General features: G+C 47.4%; 1 protein-coding gene across 2 annotated transcripts in view; it reads right to left on the reverse strand.

Moving 5' to 3' along the window:
* Positions 1–13,441, reverse strand: part of TRAF3 (TNF receptor associated factor 3) — a 51,444-nt gene that overhangs the window by 23,376 nt on the left and 14,627 nt on the right. For both annotated transcript variants that reach the window (XM_044918072.1, XM_044918071.1), the window contains exons 2-4: positions 5,290–5,551; positions 3,183–3,234; positions 129–233 (exon numbers count right to left, since the gene is read on the reverse strand). In XM_044918072.1, coding sequence (XP_044774007.1) covers positions 129–233; positions 3,183–3,234; positions 5,290–5,534 — 402 coding nt within the window. In that variant the 5' untranslated portion in view covers positions 5,535–5,551. The remainder of the gene's footprint in view (positions 1–128; positions 234–3,182; positions 3,235–5,289; positions 5,552–13,441) is intronic.

Here is a 13,441-nt window from a genome sequence, read left to right on the forward strand (position 1 = left end):
GTTCCATCTCACCACCCTGAGACCATGACCTGAGCCGAAATCAAGACGCTAAAGCAACTGAGCCCCCCAGGGCCCCAAGATGTTCTATTTCTTACTGTGAGCATGGAGCACGGCCCCCTAGGACTTACCAGCAGGTGTCCCAGTGCCAACTGCTCTGTGCAACCTCCACCTTCATTCCTGCAGTAGATCTGAAGAGCGAGGATCTCTCTCTTGCAGCAATTATCCTTAAACACCTGAAATGGGAAGATAGTTATTTCAGAGGATTAATATTTCTTAATCTCCACATGCTGCTACTTCAGAGAAGGCAAAACCACTTTAAAAAAGTCATGAGTGCATCTCTTAAGTGGACCTCAGAAAGCATTAAGGACCAACTTAATTTCTAATTTCTAGAATAGAATGAAGGAGATGTCCCCACTAAGAGTCACAATTTAAATAATACAATCTTAACTACCGTCTTTTATTAGATAAGCCAAATGAAAACAAGTTACACCAAATAATTAACTCTGACATAATCTCAAGGTGGGGATGCACCAGGGCCAGGTTCGTATTTGGACTCTGGAGACTTCCAGGAGCCAGCTCTGTGGCGCTGTCCATGGGTGGAACATCCTATCAAGGGACAAGGGCAGAACCCACTATCACTCAATGCCTCTTTAGGTCGCTTGCTAAAGAAACACCAAGACTACTGTAAAAGATCATATCTTGCAGATGGTTTGTAAAACATTTTAGTTCTTTCTCCTAAGGTTTGGTCCCTCGTAACTCATTTTTCACCAAAAAGGAGGCAGTATTAGCCTGCTACTAAAAAAAACCCTCTTTTTTTTTTTTTAAGATTTTATTTTTATTTATTCATCTGACAGAGAGAGACACAGCGAGAGAGGGAACACAAGCAGGGGGAGTGGGAGAGGGAGAAGCAGGCTTCCCACCGAGCAGGGAGCCCGATGTAGGGCTCGATTCCAGGACCCTAGGATCATGACCTGAGCTGAAGGCAGACGCTTAACAACTGAGCCACCCAGGCAACCCTCCCAAAAAAACCTCTTTTTAATAAATCTTGCAATGACTTAAGTTAATCCAATAATGAAAATCTTTCCGTTTTGGGGGCACCTGGATGGCTCAGTCCGTTAAGTGTCTGCCTGTGGCTCAGGTCATGATCCCAGGGTTCTGGAATCGAGCCCCGCATCGGGCTCCCTGCTCCGCAGGAAGCCTGCTTCTCCCTCTCCCACTCCCCCTGCTTGTGTTCCCTCTCTCGCTGTGTCTCTCTCTCTCCGTCAAATAAATAAATAAAATCTTTTTCAAAAAATTTTTTAAAAATTAAAAAAAAAATGTTTCCCTTTGAAAATGAAAACATTTCTTTCTTTAATTGTATTTTTCCCTTAGAAAACAAGCAGGTTCATTCCTTCTAGCAAGAGTCTAGACCGTCTTCATCTTCAGGCGTTTCTAAGAAACTCCTATATGTTAACACTCTGTAACAGTGAAAAAAACAGACAGGACCTTAATATGCCTTTCTCAACTCCACAGGCAAAGAAATAGAATCAACAGCTGTTAAGAGTTAAAAATAATTTGGAGTCAAATCTAATCCTTCATAAACATGACCTTTTCAAAAACACACTAAAGTCACCAAACAGGTATTTTTAGCCAGTAGGAAATAAGCTTCCTTTTTGTGGCATTAAGTTTCTTAAGTCATTTGAGTTTAACTTTACGGATACAAAACAAAGACTGGCAATATCAAAATATTGAAAGTATAGCATCTGAGAGCCGAGATGATTTACTGCAACTTTCCCATTGTATAGAGGAGGAACCTGAGGCCCCACAGTTACCTGCAGAGGGCAGATCTCAGTCTCCAAGCCCCATTTTCCCATGAGGATCCAAGGCATTCGTCAGTGTCATTCATGATGCTCCAACAAAACTAGTAATTCTTCTTCAGTTACTAATGCCATTGAAAAATAGGGATAGGGCACCTGGGTGGCTCAGTTGGTTAAGTGACTGCCTTCGGCTCAGGTCATGATCCTGGAGTCCCGGGATTGAGCCCCACATCCGGCTCCCCACTCAGTGGGGAGTCTGCTTCTCCCTCTGACCCTCCTCCCTCTCATGCTCTCTGTCTCTCATTCTCTCTCTCGCAAATAAATAAAATCTTAAAAGAAAAAAAATAGGGATAATAATTCTGAACAATGAGACAGACAAGGTCTGGTGTTTGAACCTCTACCTCGATCACATGGGTCGAACACATGTTAACAAGCTAGCGGCCGTGCTAAGATAAGGGGTAGCTGAGTGACTTGTTTTCTTGGAAACAACCCCTTCCCTTCGATGCAGCGCAGCCTGCAGCAGCAGGGAAACGCTGAGGGAGACAAGGGATGTGGTCATGGTGCCAGTTCCGTCTCTAAGCTGCCCAGAGGAGTTACACCAGGCGCCCCTGTTCTGCCTGCGGAGGGGCCCCTACTGCCTGGATCCTCAAATCCTCGTACTCATCTGGGCGGCCCTGACCACAAACCTAATCTGCAAAGTGCTCTGGACACAAAACCCCAGAGCAGGAATTTTATTGTACAATTTAATGACCTACATTTAAAAAATTGTTAGGTTCATCAATCAAAATATTAGTACCATACATTTTTATTGATATTTTAAGTACTTTAAGAATGAGTCCTTTCAAACTAAAAGCAAGCCTAGCGGGCCCTGGCAATGCATAGATGACCAGAGGAGCCCCGGGGCGGGGGGGGGGGGGGGGGGGGGCGCGGGGGGGGGGGGGGTCAGAGCCCCAGGAGGGAAGCTGGTGGGCGCCCCCCAGAGGCCCCGAGAGCCCGCTCTGACAGAGAGTTTTCACCGGCACACACAACCATGCGGCGGGGGAGGGTGGAAACCCCACATCCGTCTAACAACTGGGAGTGGCGCACAGGGGCAGGCGGAGAGCAAATCCCGCTGCACTCCGGAGACCAGCCGAATCCCAGCTGTGTGGCGGGCAGGCCATCCCGGGGTCTCTGGAGGTGGGGCCACTGCCGTCACCGGCAAGGACATAGGTGGGTGAGGTACCTGGCCAAGGTCCCCCAGCTGGGCAGCTCTGCTGCCTCGACCCTGCAGCACCCGCGGTCAAGCCCCAGACGCAATCCGAGCATGTCCAGAGCACTGGGTGCAAGCCGCAGGCCAAGTATGACCGAAGCATTTGACAAGGTCGTTTATTAAAATCCCAAGAATACCTTATCTTTAATGATGCCTTCTTGACACGCAGTACATTTTGGGCTTGAGGAGCTGAAGGGAAAACACACCATGAAGACATTAGACAGAGCGGAAGTCCTATTCTCACTTGAACCAGTATGGATGGTCAACCCGCTGTGCGAAGCTCACGGCAGCGACCAGAGCCCCAGGATGCCACGGCGAACCGGGTTCAAATATGAAGCCACAGGAGAAAAGGGCTCAATTTTTTAATGGTAATTTTTCATAAGGAAGTTTTTAAGCAGCACAGCTTAGATCAGTCCCACTTGGAAAGCCCCTTTCAATTAAAAGTGAAATTTTATTTCAGAAACCAAAACTAGCTCTCTGTGGAGAAGCTCTGTGGTGTGAGCGTCCATAGCTTATTAGGAGGGCCTACAAATGGTCTTGCTTTATAAAAACAGTCAGTACTTACTCCATAAGCTATTCTCCTTCACAATATACTGAAACGCCAATGCAATTCCACAGTTAACAGGGGAATTTAACACTGACCTTGTCTAAGGAAACCACTCGTCCACTATATCATTCTTGTCCCCAAACGCAGGACAAGAGCCCCTGCTCCCAAGCTGCCCTTTTTTGGACTTGATTCTAACCCCATCTTGTGCCTGGAAACCATCTCCTAAGATTAAAAATAAAATGAAGTTTGAGCCCTCTCTACTTCCGTGGCCCCTGCCCTAGACAGCCAAGGGCTCCCAGAATCCAGGACAGGGAGCGTCAGCAGAGGCTTTGGGAAGGAGGGCGCAGGGCTGGACATGTATACACCGGGGCCCTGGGCACAGTGGGGAGGCTCCAAAAGCCTGGGAAGCTAGGCAGGAGAACTGAGGGATGATGAGAGACAAAATTAATGTGTTTTTAAATAAAAGCTTTCATTTAAACTATACTAACATGAAGCCTCTGCTAAATTGCTTTAATCATACAAATCTTTTTACATCCTTAGACCCTAGGGCTGAGTAGCATCTGAGTGGGATCCCCTGACACCTGCAAAAACATGGAGCAGGAGGAGAGCCAGGGACAGAAAAAGGAGGGAAACCAGAAGAGGAACAGCCCTCTGGATCCCTAGCTCTAGGGACCGCCCCCCACCCCGAGCCCCACAGCCAGCAGCCCTACCCTGGCCCAGCGCTCTGTCCAGGTTTGCATGGTGAGAAAAACCTGGTGCTCTGAGTCTGCTCTGCCATCACTAAGCTTGACTCAAGAGTCATTTTAGCCACAAAGCAGGGGAAGCTGAGCTCATTGTTTGGGATAAGTGGGTAAGACCACAGCCAGAAGTACCCAGGGGGAGGATGACAAGGAGGAAGGCTGCCTGCAGTGTGGTTATCAAGGGCCGTGCACTCAGCGGTGAATCAGGAGGAGAAGTGGGCAGCCCTCCCAGGCCCCTGTGCCCTGACCTTGGGGACCAAGTCTGAGAGCATCCTGCCATAACCCCCAGTGCCCAGCACCATGCCCAGAAAATACCTGGGGGATGAACCAAGATGCTCACTTGGACAATGTTGTTTGTGCTGTCAAACTCCAGCCTGCCTCCCAGACTCCCTCCGTGATTCTAAACTGTCAATGATACTTAGCTGCCAAGGGCTTCCAAAGGCTTCGTGCGTGCTTTGTTGACTGCTGGGTAAGCACACAAACGCTCGATTCCTACCCAGGCTGGGACATACTCAGTCCTCCCCGCTGACCCTGTCCTCCTCAGCCTCTGCCCCCCAAGAGCACCTGCACCTTCAGGGCTCCTTTGTCACTTGCTAATGGGCGTGTCTCTCCATGGAACCGGAAGCCTCTAGAGCAACACAGGGAGGGGACACGGGGGCACAGGGCCAGAGTGGCGAGCACCATTGGGAAGTGGCAGGTGCAGGAGTGACTTTCGGGAGGTGCTTGGTGGGGAGGAGACAGGAATCTGTGGGACAGGGCTGGGCAGTCCAGGCTGCGAGTCACAGACACCCTGGAAAATTCAGGCATGAGGTTCTACTGAGGTTCCCTAAATGATTCACAGGCGAGGCTCAGAGAACTTTGAGTTTCTTCAGAGCTTTTAACCTTCCGAACGTACTGTTTGGAGAAGTGATGGCGCGGGCGGGAGAGAGACTGGAGAAGCTGGGCAGCGGGGCCTACCTCAGCAAGGCAGCCATGCAGGTCTCGCAGAACCGGTGTCCGCACTCCGTCTGCTTCGGGTTACACAGCACCAGGCGGCACTTCTCACACTTGTACTTGTCCTCCACGGTCTTCACAAACCTTTCTTTGTAGCCTCCTTGTTCAGGGACGAAGACGGATGTCCCGGCGCCGCGCTCAGGGTGCAGCTTTAGCGGTGGGTTAGTCTGCAGGGTGCCGGCGGAGTCCATCTTTTTACTTGGCTCCATTTTAGGAAAGGGAAATTCTGTGGGGGGAGAAAGTAACAGTAATGAGTAAAATGCTATCGCGTCCTCCCGTGCAAGGAGAAGAAACACAGGTTTGGGGATGGAAAAGTGCCTGAGAGCTGTGGGGTTTTTTCAGTTTAAGTAACGCTCAAGAACCCTCCTGACTTTAATACGTGATGGGAACAAGACAGGAGCAAGCGTGCATCTTTCCTTTCGACGTCAGCCAAACATGACTGTTACCATTACTGTGCAGAAGACCTCTAAAAGGTACTGATTGTGTCATTAAGGGTCGTGGAAATACAGGTAATACTTGACTGTAACCTAAAAATTCTATGCATCATTTTGATATTTTGGCCAAAGCAAGTCGTTCTCAGCCAGTTTTATTTCTTGGTTCTCCTCACTGCCGATGGCAGTCCCGTGACGTGCCTCAGGGGTGGCCGAGCACACAGCGACGGCATCGCTGTGGAGCCCGTGCCCAGAACAGCGTCATTCACTCCAACCACAGCAGGCACTGCTGGATGGTGTCTGCAGACTCCTCATGCGACTTTTGCCCCCCCCACGGACCCCATGAGTGTGCCCACAAGGCTCCAGTCTGGGCACGCTGTGACTGTCACCCGCTTCTGCCCAGGCGGCCGGCCTGGCCCCGCCTCGCCTCACCACAAGCCCACGCCATGCACCACAGAGCCTCAGGGTGCACCCGGTGAGGAGCTACAGCCGCTGTCGTGCGGGGATGGAGCGGGTGGAGGGCACACCGCGACTGAACGACTGAGCGGGTCTCCTGTCCATGTGGGCAGGCTGTCCTACCGCACATGGTGACAAGTGCACACATGGCTGGGTCCCACCTGCAAGTTCCCATCGACAGGCAAAATGAGCAGCCCCTAGACACGAGCCACAGAGATCTCAGCCTGCGCAGGCCTCCAGCTGAAGTGCACGGCAGCACATCTGGTGAACCTGCAGAGGAATTTTTTGCAAAGCTCACCAGGTCTCTCCAAACTACACTGTGTTCTTGCTCAATCCATCTATTTCTGCTAACTATAAAAATAAGGGCCAAATCCCTTCTACTCACAAGGCTGCGGGTGTCTGTGCCTCATCCCCTTCCCTTCTCTCGTCAGTGCAAGGCTGCCGGGAGCTGGTACGGGGGCCTGGCAGCGTGCCTCGGGTTTGCTGGAACGGGAGGCAGACCCTTAGCCCAGGCCACGGCCTGCTGGGTGCACAGTCCACTCTCTAGAGCCTTGTTCCTCGCACTGCCTTGTTCTGCCTCTTTTTGAGGCTGAAAGAATGAACGTTTCACGACTAGGGCTGTACAGAACGCCAGCAGCCTAACATCTGAAAAATAAATGAACTGGTGTTCTAGCCACACTCAGGCTGGTTTTAATAAAATAGAACATCGCTGTGGCAAAGAGTGGGAGCCTCCTGTGAAATCCATTTATGAAAACAAAAAAAGCTTTCAAAATGACCTCAAAAGGCCAGCAGCCCTTTGCTCACCAATTTGTTGACCAGAATCCTTTTCATTAAGATGCTAAGCGGGAAGGTGCCTGGTGCTTACTTTGCCCGTCAGAGAGAACGGGTGACCAGGAGCCGATCTGCTGCCAAGTGGCCATGTCAGCTCTGGCAATGTGTGACCCTCTCCCACTCTCCATGTCAGGCCCTTGCTTCTGCAGATGCTCTGGGTTCCCCCACCCCCCGGAATGCACCTCCCCACCTTCTCAAGGAGGCTCACCCGGGCCAACCCCACTCACCCGACCCCCTTTGCCCTGCTGTGCTTTTTCCATGGCACTTCCCACCCTCTAACTCTGCGTGCCTCGTGTGAATTGTCTCTCTTCTCAGGCAGAACGTAAGCTCCCTGGAGACACGAGTTTTGTTCACAAACCACAGTGCCTGATGGGCAGAAGGTACCCAGTACACAGCTGAGCTAACAGAGGTAAAGGTGAGGTCTGGGCCACTAGTACCAAGCCGTGTTTCTATGACAACCGACTCTTCCAGGAAAAGAAAACTCTTCAGCTTTTAGATCTGATCTTGGAGCTTCCAGCCTTGAAAACTCCTTAGATTATAAGCTACTTATGACTTTGGTTTAGTATCTTAGCCCATGGTATGTAGGAAGCTATGTGTTCAATAAACAGTTTTTAAGGAGAAATACTTGATTCTCAGGGTGCCTGGGTGGCTTGGTCAGTTAAGGGTCTGCCTTCAGCTCAGGTCACAATCCTGGAGTCCCAGGATCAAACCCCATGTCGGGCTCCCCACTCAGCCGGGAGTCTGCTTCTCCCTCTGCCCCTCCCCACCATTCGTGCTCCCTCTCTCCAATAAATAGAATCTTCAAAAAAAGAGAGAAATATTTGATTCTTTAAAGGTAATTCCTATTTCAAACCTGAGAGACAATTAGCTTTGGATCAAACTAATGATAAATAATAAATGTTCATTTACCTACAACATGTCATACTCTGTATAAACAAGTAAAGAATACAGTTTGGGATCTTCTGTTTTTGTACATTACTTAAGTGAACAGATGCAAAAGGTATCCCAGGCACATCAAAGAAAACATCACAGCAGCCCCGTCCTAAAGGGCAGAGGACAGCCCATGGCCAGCAGGTGTGTCAGGACTCACCTGTAATGCAGGGTGCCAACGTGGGCATCTCTGCAATGGGCCACTGGGAGCCTCTGACAATCCTACCCAGCATCCCTGCATTTCGTCCCACGCATGGCCCATTCCCGATCTAGGCTGCAGGCTGGAGAATGAGCCTTTGGGGAAGGAGGGAAAGACGCCCTACAGTGCTTGGGCTGCAGGAACCAGAGAAACACCAGACCTCCTCTACCTTATATCCACAAGGGAGGAAAAAGAAGCATAAGAAAATGGTCTAAACATGAAATGTCCAGAACAGGCAGATCTACAGAGACAGAAAGCAGATTCATGGTTGCCAGGGTTGGGGGATGGGGAGCGTGTGTACTAATGCATGCAGGGTTTCCTGCTGAGGTGATGGAGGTGTTCGGGAACTGGATAATGGGGATGGGTTCATAGCTCTGTGAATACACTACAACCCATTGCTGAACCAGACATTTTAAAGCGGTGAATTCTATAGTACGAGAATTATATTTCAATTTAAAATCTAAACAAAAAATATTACAAAATAACTGTTCAAAATGGCTCCATTTGGGTTTGGTTAATTTGTGACATTTATATATAGCGGCATATACTCTAAAGTATGAGACTCTAACACTAAATCTGTATCTGCCCAATGCTGTGGTCAGTGACGGACATATGCGGGAGCACAGAAAGACTTTCATTTATAATAGTATGTGCCCTCAGAGAAGACAACAAACAACTAAAATATGGGGGTGTAAAGTGCAAAGAATAAGGACCAGATCCCCCGACTGCAGATACCCAGAGGCAGATGCTCTCTTTCTGGCATTCTGTGAGAGCATAGAGACATCCAGAAATGGCAAATGCATGTAAAGAAAACGTGTCTTCTTTCTCCCTCCACACAAACTGTGTCGCACATGCAAATTAATCAACAGCTTCCTTTTAAACCAACGCTGTATTCTGGCCATTTTCTGTATCAGCATATACAGATCTACTTTATTATTTTGAAGGGCTGCATATAGCACTCTACTGGATGGTTTACCATAATTTATATAACCAGTTCCATTAAGAGACTTAGGCTGGTTCTGAAGTTTTGCTATTTTTTTTAAAAAAGATTTTATTTTTTTTAGAGAGAGAGAGAGAGTGCGCGAGAGCACGAATGGGGGGGGCGGGGAGGGAGAGGGGCAGAGGGAGAGGGAGAATCCCAAGCAGACTCCCCACTGGAGCCCAACGTAGAGCTCCATCTCACAACACTAAGATCATGACGCTTAACTGACTGAGCCACCCAGGCGCCCCGATGTTTTGCTGTTATGACCATCTGCAGTGAACATTCCTGAACACCTATCTTCGCACATTTAGGCAACCATACAGCAACAGAACTGCTGGGTCAAAGGTGATGTGCATTTTACAGTACTGTAATCACTGCTGAACACTTCTAAAAGGTTGTAAATTACATATTTCTCCAATATTTACTAAACTATTAAACAAATATTATTTTAGAGGACAACACCCCATTTCACTGCACTTCCCACTTTATTTCGGCCTCGACGGTGTTTCCTGAAGAGTGTTGCTGGCTACACTGTTGTGCAAACATCACGGCCCTCAGCCTGGGAATGCCGGGGTGGGGGGCATGCCCACCACCCTTCTACATGGGCAGGAGCACCTTTCTCCACAAGAGTGACTCTGCAAAGGTTTGCCAAACCAAACACATTTTATTTCAACAAATACAACTGGGCACCTACAACATACACAGCTCTGTACCTCACATATCAGGGACACAGGGATAGAGGAGACTGTCCCCATCCTTAGAGAGCTTTGAGGGAGTCATGAGGAGAGGAGGTGAGCACTCCAGGATCAACAAGCAGAGGATGTAAGAACGGGAGTTATAAAGGGCTGCAGATCTTCAAAAGAGAAAGATATCACATTGGTTTTGGGGAGATCGGGGCGGCTTTGTGAGTTGGGACTGGTGGTATCATTTCAATTCCAACAGAGAAGGACAAGAAGGAGTAGCAGCAGACACAGCATTGTTAGGCGGTCGGGGAACCTGGTGTTAGGGGTTCCGGGGGAGGAACCAGCCAGGCAGGACATCTGGCACTTAGTGGCCTGGGTGATAAGGCTGCCCCAGTGTCCTTCCCTGAGGTGGATCCTTGGGCACAGCATTGATCCTCAGGGCCTCACTTCTCTTCACCTGAAAAGCAGATACTACCCCTAACTGTCCTAGCACTATCAGGCGTCACTGTAATATTTTATGCTGAATCCATCTGCAGACTCTGCAGCACTGCATACAGAGAAGACACGTCCTCCCGCCAACAGTGGTCAGGAGGTCTGACAAGGATTGGGCTGTTTCCCCATCTTACTTAGCCCCAAGCCTTGTTTTAAAAGCCCCTTCTCAGCAATAGGACAAGAAAAAGAAATAAAGCCATCCAGATTGGAAAGGAAGAAGTAAAACTATTTGTTTTCAGATGACATCATCCTGCATATACAACTCACAAAGGAATCAACTAAAAAGGAGTTGAACTAATAAACTTATTCAACAAAGTTGCAGAATAAGAGATCAATCTATAAAAATCAATTGTATTTCTATATACTAGCAATGAGCGATCCAAAAATGAAATTAAGAAAACAATCCATTTGTAGTAGCATCAGAAAGAATAAAATATCCAGGAATACACATAACCAAAGGAGGGCAACATATGTATACTGAACATTACAAAACACTGTTGAAAGACATCAAAGATGTAAATAAACTGGAAGCCATCCCATGTTCATGGGTTGGAAGACTCGACACCTGATGAGGTGGCCACACTACTCAAACTGATCAGATGCGTCTCAACCCCTATTACAGTCCTTGCTGGTTCTTTTTGCAGAAGTTAATAAGGAGAACCTAAAAGTCAGATGGAAATTCAGGGGACCCAGAATAGACAAAACAATCTCAACAAAGAACAGAGCTGGAAGACTCACACTTTCTTGCTCTAAAACTTACTACAAATTATTCAGGACACTGTGGTACTGGCGTTAGACATACAGATCGATTAAAGAGAACTGAGAGTCCAGAAATAAACCCTCATGTTTATGGTCAACTGATTTCTGACACGAGTGCCAAGGTCTTTTCAATGGGGAAGGAACAGCACACACTCAGTGCCAGCAACCTCACTATTGTTTTTGAACAAAGAAGGCCCTCCTTCTGGGTGTTCTCTTTACAGCTCTTCAAGGGCTGTACTGGTGGTTACCACCCAAGAGCGGCTTATAGCCATGTCTTTCAAACCTCCCAGGTGAGCCACTCAGCATACCTCTGGCAAACAAAGTACTGTTTCAGGGAGGACAGCTGGGTGGGTTCTAAGACCTCCCTGTCTGGTATCCTCCCTTCCTTCAAAAAAATGCATTAGGTGATATCCGACACATAAAAAAGGTGATTACGTGCAGGGGGCGCCTGGCTGACTCAGTCAGTAGTGCATGTGACTCTTAATCTCAGAGTTGTGAGTTCAAGCCTCAAGTTGGGGGGGGTAGAGCCTACTTAAAAAATAAAACGAAATAAAGATTATGTACAATACACAGGAAAGGCAAGAATACAACAAAAAAAGAGCCCCAGAATCCACCACGTGCTTAACGGTCACCACCTACCCGTGTGCTTCTTCCTCAGCTGTCGTCCTGCCTCTCTCCAGAAGCAAATGTCAGCCTGAACTTTGCATCTGTAATTCTAGCATATATATTTTTCTTCTTAAAAAATATACTTTCACCTGTTTTTAATTTCATAGAACGCTGTCACACCATATGTAGCCCTCTGCCATCAGCATTGTAAGTTTTCACCCATGTTTGCTGTGTGCAGTAGTTCTACTTCATGCATTCTCACTGCTGCGTAATATTCCACAAGTGACCTAGCCATTTTCTGATCACAGCTGCCAGTCCTTGCTATTATGAAAAGTGTGCTCTGAACATTCTGGCACATCTGTTCTGGGGCCCTTGTGTAAGTTTCTCTAGGGTGTCTGTACTCTAGATCAGGGGATCAGGGTTTAGCAAACTGAAGTGTGTGGGTCAAATCTAGCCAGTAGCCGATTTTTGTTAGGTTATGGTTACCTATTGCCTATTTCCTTGAGCCAAGAATGCATTTTAGATTTTTAAAGGGTTGAACAAACAAATGAAACAATGGCAACTATATGACAAGACTGTATGTGGTCCACAAAGCCTAGAATTATTTACCATCTTGCCTTTTACAGAAAAAGTCTGCCAATCCCTGCCAGGGACTCTGCATCTAGAGTCCAGAGGAACTGCTGATCTGCAGGTTGTATGCACAGCCAATTTACAAGCTAGGGCCAAACTGCTCTCCAAAGCAAAGCAGCATAAATGTTTCTCTTAATCCACATCCTCACCAACACTGGGAATCGGACATCTTAGGTTCTGCCAACCTAGCAAGTACAATGGTTTCTGTTTTCTTACTCTGATGATTAAAAAGGTTTAGCATCTTTTCATACATTCATGGGCTCATGGGCCACTTATGCTTTTCCTTCCGTGAAATGCCCGACTGTGTCACTCTGCCATGTTTTAATTGGGCTATTATCTTTTACAATACTGATTTGTGGGGGTGACCTACATATTCTGACTGTTAAACGTACACCTGTAATATGTCTTCCCCCCAGTCTGTGGATGGCTTTAACTTTATTTATGTCTTTTAATGAAGAGAAGTTCTTAATTTTAATGTAGTCAAATTTATCCAGATCTTGGCCTTTTAAAAATATTCAGATTATCTTACAGGTGGTGCTGATGAAAAAGGAACAACAAGCAAATATGAAACTAAAATAGAAAGCAGCTCCAACTCTATTACAAAATCGTTTTCAAAAGAAGAATATTATGTTCAAATAAAACTAGCAAATAAGCCACTATGTCAAATAGACTCACACTGCTCAAGGAAAACATTCTTCCTATACAAGAGCTGTTCAAGTCAGAAATGACATGAACCCTGAACGGACCCTGGGGGTAGGCCCATGACCTTCTGCATCAGTGAGATGGCAGATGTGGGCCTTAGCTGACCCAGGGAAAACAGGAGCTAGACACCTCAGCAGGTGCCAGGACAGGTGGATAGATGAATACTCTCAGGTGTACTGATCATCCCAGATTCTACCAGCCATCAACTGTCACTATGAAAAGTCAGTTCTGATTTAAAGTGCGAGAATCATCTAATCACTTCCTAAAACAACTAGGATAACAGGAACGATGTCTTTAAGTCTTAAAATAAGACAAATACTCACCTATTCTGTCCCAAGGAAAAGGAAGTTTGGATTTGGAAAAACCACCACTGGAGGCAAATTTTTCATAATCAACTCAGAGGCTGACAATCATG

The sequence above is a fragment of the Neomonachus schauinslandi genome, chromosome 9, assembly GCF_002201575.2.
Source record: "Neomonachus schauinslandi chromosome 9, ASM220157v2, whole genome shotgun sequence".
Lineage (NCBI taxonomy): Eukaryota > Metazoa > Chordata > Mammalia > Carnivora > Phocidae > Neomonachus > Neomonachus schauinslandi.